Genomic DNA, 20300 nt, shown 5'->3' with positions numbered 1-20300 from the left:
TATATTCAGCCCCTTGTAGCCTGATACCCCCTAAATAAAATCTTGAGTGTCCATTTGCCTTCAGAAGTTACAGAATTAGGAAATTACCGTATTTTTCGCTTTGTAAGACGCACTTTTTTCCCCAAAATTTGGGCGGAAAATAGGGGTGCATTTTACAATGCAAACATACATTTTTTGTGCTGCCGCTGCGGGTGTCCGTTACTTGCCGCCACCGTGCTGGGTCCTCCGGGTGCTGCCGCCGCCGCGCTGGGTCTCTCGGGTGCTGCCGCCTCCATGCTGGGTCCCCCGGTGCCTGCCGCTGCCGCCGGGCTCTGTCCCGTGCTGCGTGGGGGGCTCTGCCATTCCATCCATGCCGGTGCGGTGGCTTGCTTCCTGGAAAATGGCCGCCGCGCAAGCGCAGATGGAGATCTCGGTACTGAAATCTCGGGAGATGAGATTTCAGCGCCCGAGGGACCCAGCGCGGCAGCACCCGAGGGACCCAGCACGGCGGCGGCAGCACCCGAGGGACCCAGCACGGCAGCGGCAGCACCCGGAGGACCCTGCGCGATGGCGGCAGCACCAGGTACAGAGTGGGCGGCAGCACCCCGGGGACAGCGTGGGCGACAACAACCCGGGGACAGAGTGGGCGATAGCAACCCGGGGACAGACCGGTAAGCAATAAGACGCCTGGATTATAAGAAGCACCACCATTTTATTAAAAAAATATTTTTTCCTATTTTTCTCCTCAAAATTTGGGGTGCGTCTTATAATCCGGAGCGTCTTATAAAGCGAAAAATACGGTAAGTGTAATTACACCGGTGTGTAATTTGTTTTCAGTATAACTACAGCTGTACTGTGAAACCCTCATAGGTTTGTTTGAGAACATTAGAGACCAACCACCAACATGAAAAGCAAGGAACACACCAGATAGGTCAGGGATAAAGTTGTGAAGAGTAAAGCAGGGTTAAGTTAATTGTGTACAATTAATTTCAATACTAATAAATTACCCCCTCCACGAATTAGTAAGGTGGGAGAGGTTGTCTCATTAATATTTTGCACCTGTCTTGCCTCCACTTTTATCAAAGAGTTTTGCGGCATGCTGTTAGTGCATGAGTTTTTGTGATCTAGGCAGGTAAATACCGATGCCTTTTCTGCCATGATATTCCGGCACAGACATACCCCAAAAGACTTGCAGCAGTAATTGCAGCTAAAGGTGCTCTTACAAAGTATTGACTTTGGCTGAATATAAACGGCAGTTACAATTTTCAGATTTATATTTTTAAAATATGAATAAAACCAGATATCAGTGATTGGCTGCTGTCATGACATCACCACTGTAGCTTATCAAAAAAGGGCAGCAATGTAAAGTCATCACTGGGCATGTGGAGAGTGAGTAACACTAATTTTATCATTTCTAGCCAGCAATATCCTGTGAACAGAAAAAAAAGCTTAAAACAGAAAATCAGTTATGCCTGTCTTTGTGATAAATATGGGAAGTATTTTGCAAATTAATACTTTTTTTGTAATCAATATTTTCCATGGCATTATACAAGTTTTCAACAACCATGGACTCTGGAGGTCCAAACCAAGAAGAAGATGCATCTGACACCAGGAAAGACAAAAATGATGAGGACTCAGGTAAGTCTGAAATATTGGCAGGGGGAAAAGTTTAATACAGTGATAAAAGCAATTGATGTTTTTATCTTAAAAAATGTAAAAAATAGTTGGTGATGATTTTCAAATTTTCCATGTAATGTGTGCTTCTTGCATTCACTTGAATAAAATACAGTACGATAGAATCCTACAGCATCAGTTTTGTCAGCTACTCTTTACACAGGGCAGATAAAGAACGCCTGCGCAGGAGCCACAGCAGAAGTAAGGAAGAGGACGTCATCGCTAGAAGATGGGAGGCGCCGGACCAGACAGCGACACCCACCGCACCGGACCATGCCCCCCAGTGGGTATAATATAACTCGTTTTTCTTATCTTTCAGGTTACATCGGGGGCTTAGCTACAGCATTACAGAATGCTGTAGATAAGCCCCTGATGGCTGTGGCCGCATCTTATAGGCCAAAAATGAGGTGACAGATTCCCTTTTAACCCCTCAGTTATAATTTTATAATTAAAGCAAAATACTGAATCCAGGGCTGTATCACAGAAACAGTGCTTCCTGAATTGTAAGATAGGCAAGCCATGCTCTTTTACATCCTAAAGAAAGATCTTATTAATCCAGAATTTTAAACATGATTGTCTACCTCACAAAATGTGCTTGTTGTAAAAATTTTTTTTTTTTACACACTTCATTGTAATGAATCTAATATTGGACCCATACATGCCATCTGAATATAGCAGCCTTTTGCATAGGTGCCTGCTCTAGAGAATGCCTGCTCTTATCAATCTTCCAAGCTTTTGTTGTTTTGTCTAATTTTGTAAAGGCACAGATACATATTTTTTTACTCTTTTAAAAAAAAGGTCACATTTTAGTTTTTGAATATCCGTTTTAATTATCCAATTTATCAGCATTACAATGTACACCCCATGTCCATTCTGCATGCTATTGCCACATTTCCATTTCCAGTTCTGAGGATCTGGTACTGACAAAGGATGTGCTAGCGTGAGAGGAAAAAAAAACACAAAACGGAAAAAAAATGTGGCACTGCTGGCAGCAACTGTCTCGGCAGCAGTAGTACCAAACGCAGATCACATATGGCCTCCTTTATGTCTGGCAAGCTTATTAGTGTGAAGGAATTGGAGGGTGTAATGGAATAACTCTGACATCACTCATCTCAATCATAGCAGGAAGATGTAGCCTCTGACAGTGACACCATTAGTTGGAGTTAGTGTTCTGCTTAGTCCTTCTCTTCTGTCCCATAACAATTTGTACAGAGCGAGATTTCCAGTCTGTCAATGACACCTGTGTCTGTTCTGCTCCATAGTGCTCGAACACAAAGCTAAGCAATATACTTAACCAGAACAACTTCTAATTGATTTATTGGAAGAGATGGACAGTCAGACTACAGTCTCTGATGATTTAGGGCCAGAGTAGATAGATAAGATGATAAAACCAAATTATGTTGTTAGCTCTGTAAGTTGTGGTGGCAGCAGCATTGGTGATGGTAGCGGCATTGACAGTGGTAATAGCAGTCAAATTCAGAGCAAATGTCTAGGTGGTAATAAGGTAGGATTGGGGGGGTCAAGGAACTCAGACCATTTGCTATACAAAGGCAAGTCTTAGTCAAATCAGGGATAACGATGATGATTCTGTGGCGGAAAAGACTTGGGAACCAGACAATAAACATCAATGCACAGAGCATGCAATATGTGGCTAAAACATCATCTAGGGCAAAATCTGCTTGTTGTGTGGTCAGCTCTTGAGCAGGTAATGTCATGACTTTGTCAGCTAATGTCACAACACCACAGAGCTTGTAAGAGAAGGAGAAATTATTAGAAAAAGCTAAGTTGTCCAAGACCAAACTCTTGGAATTCCGTGGGTTCAATTTTCTTTTACAAAATGCACAATTTTACAAATAACCGAGGCAGCAGCAGCACTAATTGCAATATACAGTATATGACATGATACTGGTGCAAGAAACTAATGCACATCACCAGAGTTGCACTGTATGAACAGACAGGTTCAGTTGTACCTGAACTGTGTCCTTTCTTCAGCAGACACTCATGTACAGTCATGGCCAAAAGTATTGACACCCCTGCAATTCTGTCAGATAATACTCAGTTTCTTCCTGAAAATGATTGCAAACACAAATTCTTTGGTATTATTATCTTCATTTAATTTGTCTTAAATGAAAAAACACAAAAAGAATTGTCCTAAAGCCAAATTGGATATAATTCCACACCAAACATAACAAAGAGGGTGGACAAAAGTATTGGCACTGTTCGAAAAATCATGTGATGCTTCTCTAATTTGTGTAATTAACAGCACCTGTAACTTACCTGTGGCACCTAACAGGTGTTGGCAATAACTAAATCACACTTGCAGCCAGTTGACATGGATTAAAGTTGACTCAACCTCTGTCCTGTGTCCTTGTGTGTACCACATTGAGCACGGAGAAAAGAAAGAAGACCAAAGAACTGTCTGAGGACTTGAGAAACCAAATTGTGAGGAAGCATGAGCAATCTCAAGGCTACAAGTCCATCTCCAAAGATCTGAATGTTCCTGTGTCTACCGTGCGCAGTGTCATCAAGAATTTTAAAGCCCATGGCACTGTGGCTAACCTCCCTAGATGTGGACGGAAAAGAAAAATTAACAAGAGATTTCAACGCAAGATTGTGTGGATGTTGGATAAAGAACCTCCACTAACATCCAAACAAGTTCAAGCTTCCCTGCAGTCCGAGGGTACAACGATGTCAACCCGTACTATCCGTCGGCATCTGAATGAAAAGGGACTGTATGGTAGGAGACCCAGGAAGACTCCACTTCTTACCCCGAGACATAAAAAAGCCAGGCTGGAGTTTGCCAAAACTTACCTGAAAAAGCCTAAAACATTTTGGAAGAATGTTCTCTGGTCAGATGAGACAAAAGTAGAGCTTTTAGGGCAAAAGCATCAACATAGAGTTTACAGGAGAAAAAAGAGGCATTCAAAGAAAAGTACACGGTCCCTACAGTCAAACATGGCGGAGGTTCCCTGATGTTTTGGGGTTGCTTTGCTGCCTCTGTCACTGGACTGCTTGACCGTGTGCATGGCATTATGAAGTCAGAAGACTACCAACAAATTTTGCAGCATAATTTAGGGCCCAGTGTGAGAAAGCTGGGTCTACCTCAGAGGTCATGGGTCTTCCAGCAGGACAATGACCCAAAACACACTTCAAAAAGCACTAGAACATGGTTTGAGAGAAAGCACTGGAGACTTCTAAGGTGGCCAGCAATGAGTCCAGACCTGAATCCCATAGAACACCTGTGGAGAGATCTAAAAATGGCAGTTTGGAGAAGGCACCCTTCAAATATCAGGGACCTAGAGTAGTTTGCCAAAGAAGAATGGTCTAAAATTCCAGCAGAGCATTGTAAGAAACTCATTGATGGTTACCGGAAGCGGTTGGTTGCAGTTATTTTGGCTAAAGGTTGTGCAACCAAGTATTAGGCTGAGGGTGCCAATACTTTTGTCCGGCCCATTTTTGGAGTTTTGTGTGAAATGATCAATGTTTTGCTTTTTGCTTCATTCTCTTTTGTGTTTTTTCATTTAAGACAAATTAAATGAAGATAATAATACCAAAGAATTTGTGTTTGCAATCATTTTCAGGAAGAAACTGAGTATTATCTGACAGAATTGCAGGGGTGTCAATACTTTTGGCCATGACTGTACATCTAGGTCAGTGGACTGGACCAGTGGGAAAAAGTGACACAGTTTACTTTCTTTTTTGCAATACCTTCATGGCAGTTATGAATATGCAAATAAAGTTCGTGGAGCCTCATTTAAGAGTCTCAAACATGGGACTAGCCAGATCTTCCTCCAGGGAAGGACCCAGCCAAGGGGTGGCTCCTTTCGGAAACCACCATTCACACCATATTAAGTGGCCCTTTAAGTCAATATCCAGCTCTTTACGAGTTTACAGATATGACAAGGGAAATACCAAGGACAGGTATCCATCCACAGACAGCTGTTTCGGGGTGTTGCCCCTCATCAGTGTGGAGTAGGATTCTGGCTAGGTGGGAGCAATGCCTAGTAGACCAACATCATGAAACAATCAATGACCTCAGGGAGACCAGTCAAAGAAAACACTGTGGCAGACGGCAAAGGCGCTCAAACAGAGAAATCCTAGGTGCAATGCTCCCTGGGAAATACGAATATGCAAATAAAGTCCGTGGAGCCTCATTTAAGAGTCTCAAACACGGGACTTCACTGATTGAGCGCCTTTGCCGGCCACCGCAGTGTTTTCTTTGACTGGTCTCCCTGAGGTCAGTGATTGTTTTGTGATGTTGGTCTACTAGGTATTGCTTCCACCTAGCCAGAATCCTACTCCACACTGATGAGGGGCAACACCCTGAAACAGCTGTCTGTGGATGGATACCTGGCCTTGGTATTTCCCTTGTCATATCTGTAAGCTCGTAAAGAGCTGGATATTGACCTAAAGGGCCACTTAATAAGGTGGTAATGGTGGTTTCCGAAAGGAGCCACCTCTTGGCTGGGTCCTTCCCTGGAGGAAGATCTGGCTAGTCCCGTGTTTGAGACTCTTAAATGAGGCTCCACGGACTTTATTTGCATATTCGTATTTCCCAGGGAGCATTGCACCTAGGATTTCACTGATTGAGCGCCTTTGCCGGTTGCCGCAGTGTTTTCTTTGACTGGTCTCCCCGAGGTCAGTGATTGTTTCGTGATTCATGGCAGTTATATCATATACATTCATATAATATGTGGATGTGTGTTTCTTTCAGCATGTTATTTTTATATATTATGATCTTTATTGCTGCTATAGCACACTATGCTTTTTTGTCGAATGCCCATCGCAGTTGTCTATTCATAGATATTGCCATCTTGCCCATCTGTCCTATTATTTCTAAACACTGTTTTTTTGTGATTCCTTTGTATCCCCGTTCATACTGCACCCACACACACACAAATGATACACCATTTGAAAGGTAAACTTGCCCCTTCAGCAAGAAAATAGCCAAAAAAACACACATCCACGATTTGATCACAAAATACAGTTTAAACATTAATTTTCATAAACCTGCAGTAAGGAAAAATGACCTGCAAGTGGCACCACAGTACCCCAAAGCACACTACCAACACATTTGTAGAGATGCGCTGCTTTTTTGCTGATTTTTGCGCCCTACACACACACATGATGTGCCATTTGAAAGGTAAACTTGCTCCCGTCAGCAAGAAAACAGCCAAACAAACCACACATTCACGATTTTATCACTAAATACAGTTTAAACATTCATTTTCATAAACCTGCAGAAAGACACAATGACCTGCAGGTGGCACCTGAACCAGAAAACATTTTTTGACCTCTACTTATCAAAACAATTTATTGTATTACCAATTTACATATATAAATACCTACAAAACCTACAAAAGAGAAAATGAAAAAAACCCTGCTGTAATTAAATAAATAAAAAGCAAAAGTGCATCTAAATCATACAGAGTTCTTAGTAAGACTGTATTTGAGCAAACATAGCTTAAAAGCCCCAACCACAGAGTCACCTTGTCGATGGTGGGACGGCTTTTATGCTATGTTTGATCAAATACAGTATTACTAAGATCTCTGTATGATTTAGATGCACTTTTGCTTTTTATTTATTTAATTACAGCAGGGTTTTTTTCATTTTCTCTTTTGTAGGTTTTGTATGCTTTTTGGCTATGTGAACATGCATTTATATGCTGCATGTGTACCAACTCAAACCAAGCTCAATTTTTTTGCTTTTTCCATATATAAATACCTGTCTGTGTTCATCAGCTCATGAAATACATTTACATTTGACCAGCTTGCTTTTTCTGAAACTACCTGCACCCCCGACGACCAATGTGCGAAAATTTTGCACAGGCCAAGCTAGTACATATATATTCGTCTGGCCATTTATTTATATAATTATCTTTAAAATTGGACTGTATATGTTCAAGATGGTGCAGATTGCAATGCATTATTGGTTGTTTTAGCAACAATGCACATTCTATGTTTATTTACTTTATGTAACACCCATTAAAGAACATTTCTACTATGTGATTTATGTAGCTTATATCCTGAAATCCATTTGCCTGGCAATATTGTATATCTACCTTAAACAATCATGAAGTATTGTATTTTCTATCTAGTGATTTTTCTGTAAAACTGCAGTACTATTTAGAAAACTATTCTTTAGTTTAATCCGAGCATGTTTATGCTGCTATGTTTAGGGCAGTATGAATGTGCTGGCTCATTCCTATTCAAATTATCCCAGTATTACACAGATAATAATTGCTGACATTAGTCTCATGATGCTTTAATGAGCCAGAAGATAAGCACCACCTTTATTGGTGACTGGCAGCTGCTTATCTTCCTAGACTGTATAAAGTTCATCCCTAAGGGCAGAGTCAGACTGCCATATAACTCGTGCGAGAATCGCATCGCACTGGACAGACTGACCCTGCACCTCTCCTGACCTGAGCAAGACAGCGTGATGAATTACTATGCAGCTGTCAAACTCAGGTCAGGAGAGCTGACAGCCAGTACGAGTTTTACGATGCGATTCTCGCACAAGAAATACGGCAGTCTATCTCTGCCCTAAAGGTGATTATTAAAACACTATGTAAACAAAAAAATGAAAAAAGTTATTATTGTGAGCCAATTATATGCATTAAAACTTAAAAAATATGTATCTATAGCAAATGTATTGTTGACTGTGTGACACTAGTCTCTTCTCATGCCAAGCTGTGAGTCAGGATGGATAAGGAGTCCAAGGTCAGAAGCCAGGAGGGTACATCATAAACAGAAGGAACAGACAAAAGCGTAGTCAGGTAACGTTCTGAGGTCAGAATACCAGGATAGAAGATCAGAGCAGAAAGGGTTAAATGGATGGTCAGAATGACTTGTTACTTGCTTCTTCTCTTGGTTTGGGTCCCAGTCTAGTCACTCTAGGCAATGAAAGATCTGCATATAGAACACAAGGCACACAGGAACAAACCACACAATAGCTGAATGTACAGCTAGCAGAACTATCAGTAACTGCATTCCCAGACACAATGAGGGGTCGAACCGTGACACTATGCAGCACTATGCACACTTTATTTTCTTCAAAGCAATTTTGCAAACTATTTTGTTAGCTCTTTTTGTTGCTATATTTTGTGAATGTACATATTTTTCTGGTGTCTTCAGGAGAACACAGGAAAGTGATGCAAAAACGCTTTAAAACTCTGAAAAATACATTATTTTTTAGCAAAACACTTTGGGTGGAATTTACCTAGTTTGGAGTTTTATTCGTAGGGCAGAGTCTTCTGACCTGAGCCTTACAGCATGTATTTCTATGCAGCTGTCACGCTCATGTACACAGTTACGTGGATGCAACAGCGCAGAAGAAGACACAATTGTAACTTAACCAACAAATATGTATTTGATTAACACAAGTGAGTGATGCCTACGTCACAATATAAAGAATAAAGCAAACGGTGGTGGTGCCGTGAGTTATTGTACAATAAGATAAAGCAATTCGGCTATACAGAATATCAACATAATTCTAATCACACACTATTGCTTTATTATTACAAATAAACAAAATATTGTTGTCAGTAATGTCTTAGTTCTAATACTTTAACCTGCAGTAAGTCACCATCACTATCGGGTTCTTTACCGCTGTCTCTCTGTCACTTTCTAGGCAATATGAGCCCTAATACAGGCCCTGACGGAGGCCTATGATGCTACGCCATCAGGCTGCGAGTCCCTTATCAATGAGCCACTTTGATTTTTGTTACTTGCTTCTTCTTTTGGCTTGAGTCCCAGTCTAGTCACTCGATTAACCACTTGGATCTGTTTTTTTGATTTTTCACTTAGGTCTGGTCACTCGATTCTTCACTCGGGCCTGGTCAGTCGTAATGGTGGCTTTAAGCCAACCTTGCTGCACTGCACACCCATCCTGCTGCATGTTCAGGTGCCAACTCTCGCCCTTCACTGCCATCCTGGGCCTTTTATAATTATTGACTGTGTCAAAGCAATCACCTGACCTGGCATCTCTTTCAATCTCTTCCCCGAAAGAACATACACTTTATTCTTCAGTTCCTGCTAATGCAATTCTCTTTGCTTTCTCTTTTCCCGTCATCTTTGACCAGCAGATGGCAGTGTTTGCTTGCAGACACTCTCGATGGCTAGTTTCACACTAGCGTTCGGCAGGACTGCGGTGGGCTGCTTACTTCCTCCTTTCTTCCTCTGTTAAGCCCTGCCCACTGCCACACGTCTTCCATTCAGGTCCGCCTACGTCGGCATGCATCCTGCATACCTATCTTTAACATTGGGTACTCAGGCCATGCCCGTTTTGATGCTGCCCTGAGCTGCGCCGAACGCAACATATTGCATTTTATTAGGGATGGTGCAGCGTCAAAATGATGCATGCGCAGGCATCCGCATACATTCGCATGGCCTGCGTACCCAATGTTAAAGATAGGTACGCAGGATGCATGCCGATGTAGGCAGAGATGAATCGAAGAGGTGTGGCAGTGAGCGGGCTTAACAGAGGAAGAAAGGAGGAAGCACGCAGCCCTCCGCAGCGCTGCTGAACGCTAGGGTGAAACTAGCCTTAGACATTAAAGGGGTTGTCCATTACTAGGACAACCCCTTCTTAAGCTAAATGTTATGCCCCGATAATATAATAAAGCCTATACTCACCTCCCATGCCAGTGCCATTCCCGCAGAGTCGGCACTCGTTTCCCTGGGGATGTGATGCAGTATTGTGATACGTGATGATGGGGCCCAATCAGCTGGCATCACTGACTCTGCCTTCGGACAAATCAAACATGAAGAGGAAGCCAGAGATCAGCTCTAGCTCGGACTTTTTCATACTCAGCTTGTCTGAAGGTGGAGACAGGGACGCCAGCGCTGATTGGGTGCCTTCGTCTTGCATCACAACACCGCATCACAGCCCCGGGGAGAATAAGTACCAACACCATGGGAATGGCGCCGGCATGGGAGGTGAGTGTAGACTTTATTATTTTATTGGGGCATAACATTTAGTTTAAGAATGGGTTGTCCTAGTAGTGGACAGCCACTTTAACTGTGTGAGTCCTCTCACTTGTCCATCTCCTTACACTCAGATCAGGAGAGCCGATGACCAGTCTGAGGATTATGATACGATTCTCACGCAAGTAATATGGCAGTCTGACTGCACCTTTAACCTGAATCTAGTCTTAAGGGGGCTTTACATATAGCGATATCGCTAGCAATATCGCTAAAGCGTCACCGATTTTGTGACGCAGCAGCGGTATTGCTAGCGATATCGCTGTATGTGATACTTACCTATGACCGGCTCCCCCGCTGGTTATCGGTGATCGCGCGAGATCGGCCTGCTCCATTTCTCGTCGGCGGCTTCCTGCTGGCGCCGACAAGCGACGCGTGGACGTGGGCGGAGGACGTCATCATCGCCGCGTCTGACAGGTAAGTAATGACTACTTCTGCACCGCTGCTGAGATCTGCCTGTTTGGCAGCTCACTAGCGACCATTCCGCGATGCACCAGCGATCCTGACCGGGTCATATCATGGTCGGGATCGCTGGTGCATCGCTAAATGTAAAGGGGCCTTTAGTAAAATGTGCCATATTTTGTCTTCCCATGCGTCAAAAACTCAAAGCAGTGCGCTCATGAAGATTTGTGCTATAATTTATCCTAAGAGATCACAGTTGAGTAGAGCAGATAAGCACATGCACATTCTACTAGAAAACTGGCACAAATACTTAGTAAATTTGTGTAAAAGTATTTAAATGTTTAATACAAATTTAGATCAAATTGTTTGTTTACTAAGAGTACCAACCTTATTTTGATCCTTAAATTTTTGGATTTTTTTTATTTTTAAGAATTCAGAAACTTTCTTGTATGATGTTATAAAGATGTATGTTATTATTTATCAATGATTTTCTGTTCTATGTTGATTTTCTAGGGTTTAAGAAGTTTTATGAATCAATTGCTAACAAGTGTAAAAATATGATTCACCAAAACTCAATGTAAGTATGTATTTATAGAAAATGTAGAAAATGGTTAGTTTGGTGATTTTGAAACACAAGTAGCAAAAGTTGCAAGAATCACAACTGTACCTATCCACCTAGTATATTATCCAATTCAGACATCACATTAAAAACCTAAATTGTTCTTCTTTAACCCCTTTACCCCCAAGGGTGGTTTGCACGTTCATGACCGTGCCAATTTTTACAATTCTGACCACTGTCCAATTATGAGGTTATACAGTGGTGGCCAAAAGTATTGACACCCCTGCAATTCTGTCAGATAATACTCAGTTTCTTCCTGAAAATGATTGCAAACACAAATTCTTTGGTATTATTATCTTCATTTAATTTGTCTTAAATGAAAAAACACAAAAGAGAATGAAGCAAAAAGCAAAACATTGGTCATTTTACACAAAACTCCAAAAATGGGCCAGACAAAAGTATTGGCACCCTCAGCCTAATACTTGGTTGCACAACCTTTAGCCAAAATAACTGCGACCAACCGCTTCTGGTAACCATCAATGAGTTTATCTGCTGGATTTTTAGACCATTCTTCTTTGGCAAACTGCTCCTAGTCCCTGATATTTGAAGGGTGCCTTCTCCAAACTGCCATTTTTAGATCTCTCCACAGGTGTTCTATGGGATTCAGGTCTGGACTCATTGCCGGCCACCTTAGAAGTCTCCAGTGCTTTCTCTCAAACCATTTTCTAGTGCTTTTTGAAGTGTGTTTTGGGTCATTGTCCTGCTGGAAGACCCATAGCCTCTGAGGGAGACCCAGCTTTCTCACACTGGGCCCTACATTATGCTGCAAAATTTGTTGGTAGTCTTCAGACTTCATAATGCCATGCACACGGTCAAGCAGTCCAGTGCCAGAGGCAGCAAAGCAACCCCAAAACATCATGGAACCTCCGCCATGTTTGACTGTAGGGACCATGTTCTTTTCTTTGAATGCCTCTTTTTTTCTCCTGTAAACTCTATGTTGATGCCTTTGCCCAAAAAGCTCTACTTTTGTCTCATCTGACCAGAGAACATTCTTCCGAAACGTTTTAGGCTTTTTCAGGTAAGTTTTGGCAAACTCCAGCCTGGCTTTTTTATGTCTCAGGGTAAGAAGTGGGGTCTATGGATAGTACAGGTTGACACTGTTGTACCCTCGGACTGCAGGGCAGCTTGAACTTGTTTGGATGTTAGTCGAGGTTCTTTATCCAACATCCGCACAATCTTGCGTTGAAATCTCTTGTTAATTTTTATTTTCCATCCACATCTAGGGAGGTTAGCCACAGTGCCATGGGCTTTAAACTTCTTGATGACACTGCGCACGGTAGACACAGGAACATTCTGGTCTTTGGAGATGGACTTGAAGCCTTGAGATTGCTCATGCTTCCTCACAATTTGGTTTCTCAAGTCCTCAGACAGTTCTTTGGTCTTCTTTCTTTTCTCCATGCTCAATGTGGTACACACAAGGACACAGGACAGAGGTTGAGTCAACTTTAATCCATGTCAACTGGCTGCAAGTGTGATTTAGTTATTGCCAACATCTGTTAGGTGCCACAGGTAAGTTACAGGTGCTGTTAATTACACAAATTAGAGAAGCATCACATGATTTTTCGAACAGTGCCAATACTTTTGTCCACCCTCTTTTTTATGTTTGGTGTGGAATTATATCCAATTTGGCTTTAGGACAATTCCTTTTGTGTTTTTTCATTTAAGACAAATTAAATGAAGATAATAATACCAAAGAATTTGTGTTTGCAATCATTTTCAGGAAGAAACTGAGTATTATCTGACAGATTGCAGGGGTGTGAATACTTTTGGCCACAACTGTAACTCTGGAATGCTTCAACGGATCTAGGCGATTCTGAGACTGTTTTCTCGTGACATATTGTACTTCACTTTAGTGGTAAAATTTTTTCGCCATAGCTTGCGTTTAATTATGACGAAAACAGAAATATGGCGAAAATTTTGAAAATTTTGCAATTTTCAAACTTTGAATTTTTATCCCCTTAAAACAGAGGAATATGTGACACAAAATAGTTACTAAATAACATTTCCCACATGTCCACTTTACATCAGCACAATTTGGGAAACAATTTTTTTTTTTTAGGAAGTTATAAGGGTTAAAAGTTGACCAGCGATTTCTCATTTTTACAACAAAACTTACAAAACCAATTTTTTTTAGGGACCACCTCACATTTGAAGTCACTTTGAGGGGTCTCTATGGCAGAAAATAGTGACACTATTCTAAAAAGTGCACCCCTCAAGCTACTCAAAACTACATTCATGAAGATTATTAACCCTTCAGGTGCTTCACAGGAGCAGAAGCAGCGTGTACGGAAAAAATGAACATTTAACTTTTTAGTCACAAAAATGATTTTTAGCAACAATTTTTTTATTTTCCCCAGGGTAACAGGAAAAATTGGACCTCAAAAGTTGTTGTCCAATTTATCCTGAATACGCTGATACCCAATATGTGTGGGGAAACCACTGTTTAGGCACATAGCAGGGCTCAGAAGGGAAGGAACGCCGTTTGACTTTTTCAACCTAAAATTGGCTGGAATTGAGATCGGACGCCATGTCTCGTTTGACGAGCGCCTGATGTGCCTAAACAGCGGAAATCCCCCACAAGTGACCCCATTTTGGAAACTAGACCCCCTAAGGAACTTATGTAGATGTATGGTGAGCACTTTGAACCCCCAAGGGCTTCACAGAAGTTTATAACGCCCAGGTGTGAAAATAAAAATCATATTTTTTCCACAAACATGATAATTTTGTCCCCAATATTTTGTTTTCCCAAGGGTTACAGGAGAAATTGGGCCACCAAAGTTGTTGTCCAATTTATCCTGAGTACGCTGATACCCAATATGTGGGGGGGAACCACTGTTTGGGCACATGGCAGGGCTCAGAAGGGAAGGAGCGCCGTTTGACTTTTTCAACCTAAAATTGGCTGGAATTGAGATTGGACGCCATGTCACGTTTGATGAGCCCCTGATGTGCCTAAACAGTGGAAACCCCACACAAGTGACCCCATTTTGGAAACTAGATCCCCTAAGGAACTTATCTAGATGTGTAGTGAGCATTTTGAACCCCCAAGTGTTTCGCTAAAGTTCATAATGCTCGGGCGTGAAAAAAAAATTAAATTTTTTTCCACAAAAATGATTTCTTAGTCCCAATTTTTAATTTTCCCAAGGGTAACAGGAGAAGTTGGACCCCAAAAGTTGTTGTCCAATTTGTCCTGAGTATGCTGATACCCCACATGTGGGAGAAAACTACTGTTTGGGCACACATCGGGGCTCGAAAGGGAAGTAATGACGTTTTGGAATGCAGACTTTGATGGAATGGTCTATGGGCGTCATGTTCCGTTTGCAGAGCACCTGATGTGCCTAAACAGTAGAAACCCCCCATAAGTGACCCCATTTTGGAAACTAGACCCCCTAAGGAACTTATCTAGTTGTGTGGTGAGCACTTTGAACCCCCAATTGTTTCACTAAAGATTATAATGCCCAGGCGTGAAAATATAAAATCCTATTTTGTTCCCACTGTGAGGTAGCGCTGACTTTCAGATAGGGGATCCTCGCTAGGCAGCGAACAAAACACATCCGGCACCAGGTTTTCATCAACCATAACACAGTCCATGCAGTTTATTTAGCAGCATAAATCTACAGCAGCAATATAAACTTCATATACAGCATAGCGTCCATAGAGTTTCACTCTGGTTATCCTGTACTCCCACAGGTTATGCAAATGTCCAGCATACAGGCTCTTCAGCCTCAGTATTATCTCACCCATGTCAGGGTCACTCATGGTTCCTTCACCATCATGCAGCAGACATCCATTCCCTCCAGGGAACTCTCAGGCACGTGCAGCCATTAACACAGCATTCACTGCTGTCAGAAGGCAGCCCCATCTCACTCAGATGGGACCTTTCACACTGGACCAACCAGGTCCCAGCATTCACCCCTGTGACTCACCCTGGCCACATTATATGGTTCATAGCCAAGCCCACCAGGTCACATGACTATGACCTCATTACAGGTCCTTCAACCACTCACATATACACTTTACAATAGTGTTAATAAACACACCCCCTGGGTGGGTTTGGAGGTAACTAGTTCCTGACACATTGAACCAGCACCTCAGAAGTATCACTGCTGATTAACACACACATAAATCTCCATCTCAAGGCCACCCACCTTGAGATACATAACGGTCATTCCGTATTTCGCCATTCATCCACTCTCCTGGGACATCCATACATCGCCCTCTAGTGGACACAGTGGTTACTACACCACATACCTCCCCCCTCTGTTCAAACTGGTGGGGTTGAACATACAACATCACATCAGACTCTTGAGACCGGGCACTCATTACACCTTGCCCCATAGGTCGAGAGAACTGTCTCCATCTATCATACGGCCTCACCTCTACGTTAGGCCTCCCCCGCCCCCAGTGGTCAGAATACCGGCCCTGATCTTTGGCCCTCCAGTTACAATCTGTCTGCGTCATCAGACACTGTCTAGTCACCACATTCCTCTCTCTGTTTGCTCCGTTCCCCGACCAGCCCCCAGGTTGGTACGGTCATCAGTCTTAATTGGGCCTACTGTCTGGCCTGAGTCTGACTCATTCAGGGTCTCACAGGAACTACGGTCTCTCAATGTCGTACGGCCCGTTGAACTGCCACTTGCTGACATTCTTCGGCCATCTGCCCTGTCACTTCTTGGCGGAACCCTTCGGGTCCTTACATCTTGGGTTGCAGGCGGCCACCACCTGGTATTCCGTACTTCTTTATTAATTCGCCGGCGGTCCAGCCTCAACTGCTCAATTTCTTGCAGGTAGCCCACTCGATACTCCACGAGCATCCGAAAGTCTCTCAGGCTTTCCACGGAGCCACCCACCATGATGGGAATCCTACCCACTTCACTGGATACCTGGTCTTCCTCATCAGGAGGGATCCTCACCCTCACCACACAGGAGATATTCACAAGGTCTTGCATTACCTTCCCGAATCTTCCAATGATTCTCACAATCAGAGCTTTGGGTACCGGAACCACATCTTTCTGCTAACCTATTCGATTCATAGCCTCCCTTGCTAACTCTAGGCGTCGAGCAGCCTTCACATTACTCCGCCTAACCAGCTGTTTGGTGTGAAGACATTGCAAATGCATGTTTTTCAGGACAGCCACCCGCTTTGCTGTGTCTTCCCTGACTGATATTATCACCAACTGCCGAGTCTCAGGCGCCCAGTGCACCTTACACGCTTTGACCGCCTCTTTGAAAGCCTCATGCACACCTTCCTCAGCACAGGCTTCTTGCATGTCTCCTGGCACATCAATCACAAACTTGAAGGTCGTGGCCTTGCTCTCTTCCAGACCAGGAGGCTCTGGCTTTACCACGGACACTTCCCTCACTACAGTTGCCCCTACCGGGTGACTGTCTTCTTCAGTTCTCCGCTCCTCAACCTCACGAGATCTCATCTCTTCATGACCGTCTGCCAAGACGGGCATCGGCAGCTCCGTTCCACCACCAGTCGGACTTAGTCGCTGTTCATCACTGTCCAAGTTCTTCTCCCGCAGAAGACCAGTTACAGTTTCTTTGAGCTCTAAGACCTCTTTCTCGAGCTCCTCAACCCTGTGCTTGGCCATTTGTCTCAGGACTCTTTCCCGTTTGGCATGTTCTTCCACTTCTTCCCTAAGTGCCTTGTTCACGTTTTGCCATGTTGACAGGTAACCTCGGAGCTCAGAGACTATTCTGTGCCCTCTTTCTCTCTCAGAGCCACAGTCACCCCCAGAGTCTGAGTCACCCCGGCCTGTCGAGTAATCCTTCCAGTTACCCACTAACCGTGTTTTCCCCCCAGTCATCTCATCTCCCAGCCCACCATCCGTTATATCACGAGACGTCAGGTCCGTAAGTTGGGCAGATGTACTTCTTCTTCCGGTCAGTTCTACCTCTGACCTGTCCACGTCAGGAGCAGTCACCGTCTCAATATCTGTTAGCCCAACAGTAGAAACGTCTCCAACCTCCTGCCTTATGTCATCAAATGCGACAAAGTCCCGGCCCCTCTCCAAGGCATAGACTAAGTCCCGTGGTATCCCGCCCCCTTGGCACTCACCACCTATGGGTCCCTCAAACATCACTCTGTCTACCGCATAGTTCACCGTGCCCCCGTGTTTACAGCGAACCTGGACCATTCTCTCGGTCAGACAAAGTGAGAGGAGACCCCGTCAGAATCACCTGACACCTTGAGCCCAGCCGCCCGGAGACTCCTTATCGGTGCAGCATTACAGTACACACCTGTGGCCCGTCATCCAGAAAGAATATTCCATATTCCTCAAAACTCATACACACACACTGCGGTTCCCCAAACATACCCAGCGAGGTACCCAGTGCTGTCATTTCTTCAAACTTAGCCCCTTTCTGGACCACCACCCCACTTTGGGTCACCACCCCCTTCCGGGACTCCACCCCTTTTTGGGTTACCACCCCAATTTGGGTCACCACCCCCTCTGGGACTCCACTCCCTTTTGGGCTACCACCCCGATTTGGGCCACCACCTCCTTTCGGGATTTCCCCATGTTCGCTATACCAGTCTTCTCAGACCACAGTTCACACAACACAGTTTGTCTCTTTTAACGATACCACACAAGTCCTTGCTGGCACCACCACAGCTCCTGCTGTCACCGATCACCGACACCACACCAGTTCCTTCTGGCGCTGCCACAACTCCTGCTGCGCCGTCTTCGCAGACCCGCCGATCCACCGGAAGCTGCTTGTCCCCTTCGTAACCCCGCCGAGTTACCGGAAGCTGCTTGTCCCCTTCGTAACCCTGCCGAGTTACAGCAAGCCGCTTGTCACCTTCTTGACTCCCACTGAGCCACGGCAGGCTGAGTTGAGAAAAGAAGAAAAAAAAAAACATCACCACAAAAAACTCACATGTCCTGTCTGTGTGCTATTCAGGACGTACAGTCTCCGCCTGAGACCATCCAACACACAGGGCGCACCGGGTGATATTCAGGGAGCGACCCTCCTCCCTGGGTTTCCCAACACACCGGCCACACCAACACACCACAAAACTCACGTGTCCTGTCTGTGTGCTATTCAGGATGTTCTGTCTCCACCTGAGACCGTCCAACACACAGGGCGCACCGGGTGCTATTCAGGGAGTGGCCCTCCTCCCAGGGTTTCCCAACACACCGGCCTCACCAGGTCCAGGGGCTTAGCGGGTGCTCTTCAGGACTTCCATCTCCTCCTGAGACTGCCCAACACTAACGCCTCACCAGGTCCAAGGTCATACCACATACTCCAGGGATGCGACTCTTCCCCTAGAATCTCCCACCACTGACCCTCCAGGACCTTGCTCACTGAACCCTCCAGGAACACAGTCTTTCCCACTGGCCCAGGTCAGTACAACACGAACACCTGTCCATTACCTGTGTCGGCCACACAGGTCCTTGGATACCTCTTCTCCACAGAGGCACCCTATAGCAATCAACAGTCTCTTTCTCACTGACCCTGGTCAGTACAACACGGTTTTCACGACCGTCACCTGCTGGCCGCGCAGGTTCTCGGACCCCTCTACCGCAGAGGTATCCTATAAGTCTCTTTCTCCTGGGGAAACGGCCACACTGGGCTCAACGATCCGGACAGTGCCTTACTCACTAGGCCGCCCACGGTTCCAGAACCACAGCCGGGCAGTGGCTTCCCCAACCGTCAGCCCTCCTGGCTCAGCGTTGCCAGCACTGCAACATATGCCTTTGGAAACCATTGCCCTTAGCAACCAAAACTTTGCCGTCCTCTTCCGTTGCTTCCAGCAACAAGGCTACAACAATGCCCATAGCTTTCTCCACCAATTGTGAGGTAGCGCTGTCATTCAGATAGGAGATCCTCTCTAGGCAGTGAACAAAACACATCCGGCACCAGGTTTTCATCAACCATAACATAGTCCATGCGGTTTATTTAGCAGCATAAATCTACAGCAGCAATATAAACTTCTTATACAGCATAGCGTCCATAGAGATTCACTCTGGTTATCCTGTACTCCCACAGGTTATGCAAATGTCCAGCATACAGGCTCTTCAGCCTCAGTATTATCTCACCCATGTCAGGGTCACTCATTGTTCCTTCACCATCATGCGGAAGATGTCCATTCCCTCCAGGGAACTCTCAGGCACGTGCAGCCATTAACATAGCATTCACTGTTGTCAGAAGGCAGCCCCATCTCACTCAGACAGGACCTTTCACACTGGACCAACCAGGTCCCAGCATTCACCCCGGTGACTCACCCTGGCCACATTATATGGTTCATAGCCACGCCCACCGGGTCACATGACTATGACCTCATCACAGGTCCTTCAACCACTCACATATACACTTTACAATAGCGCTAATAAACACACCCCCTGGGTGGGTTTGGAGGTAACTAGTTCCTGACACATTGAACCAGCACCTCAGCAGTATCACTGCTGATTAACACACACATAAATCTCCATCTCAAGGCCACCCACCTTGAGATACATAACGGTCATTCCGTATTTTGCAATTCATCCACTCTCCTGGGACATCCATACAGCGCCCCCTAGTGGACACAGTGGTTACTACACCACACCACATAAATGATCATTTAGTCCCCAATTTTTAATTTTCCCAAGAGTAACAGGAGAATTTGGATCCCAAAAGTCGATGTCCAATTTGT

General features: G+C 44.4%; 1 protein-coding gene across 2 annotated transcripts in view; it reads left to right on the top strand.

The window, feature by feature from the left end:
* Positions 1-20300, top strand: part of LOC141091492 (probable ATP-dependent RNA helicase DDX60) — a 361948-nt gene that overhangs the window by 1672 nt on the left and 339976 nt on the right. For both annotated transcript variants that reach the window (XM_073577118.1, XM_073577110.1), the window contains exons 2-4: positions 1533-1617; positions 1817-1936; positions 11554-11617. In XM_073577118.1, the coding sequence (XP_073433219.1) occupies positions 1545-1617; positions 1817-1936; positions 11554-11617 (257 nt within the window). In that variant the 5' untranslated portion in view covers positions 1533-1544. The remainder of the gene's footprint in view (positions 1-1532; positions 1618-1816; positions 1937-11553; positions 11618-20300) is intronic.

This window comes from Dendrobates tinctorius, unplaced genomic scaffold, assembly GCF_039654945.1.
Source record: "Dendrobates tinctorius isolate UK_male_01 unplaced genomic scaffold, ASM3965494v1 ptg000008l, whole genome shotgun sequence".
Lineage (NCBI taxonomy): Eukaryota > Metazoa > Chordata > Amphibia > Anura > Dendrobatidae > Dendrobates > Dendrobates tinctorius.
The sequence above is the reverse complement of the archived record's forward strand: the minus strand, read 5'-3'. Positions and strand labels throughout refer to the sequence as shown.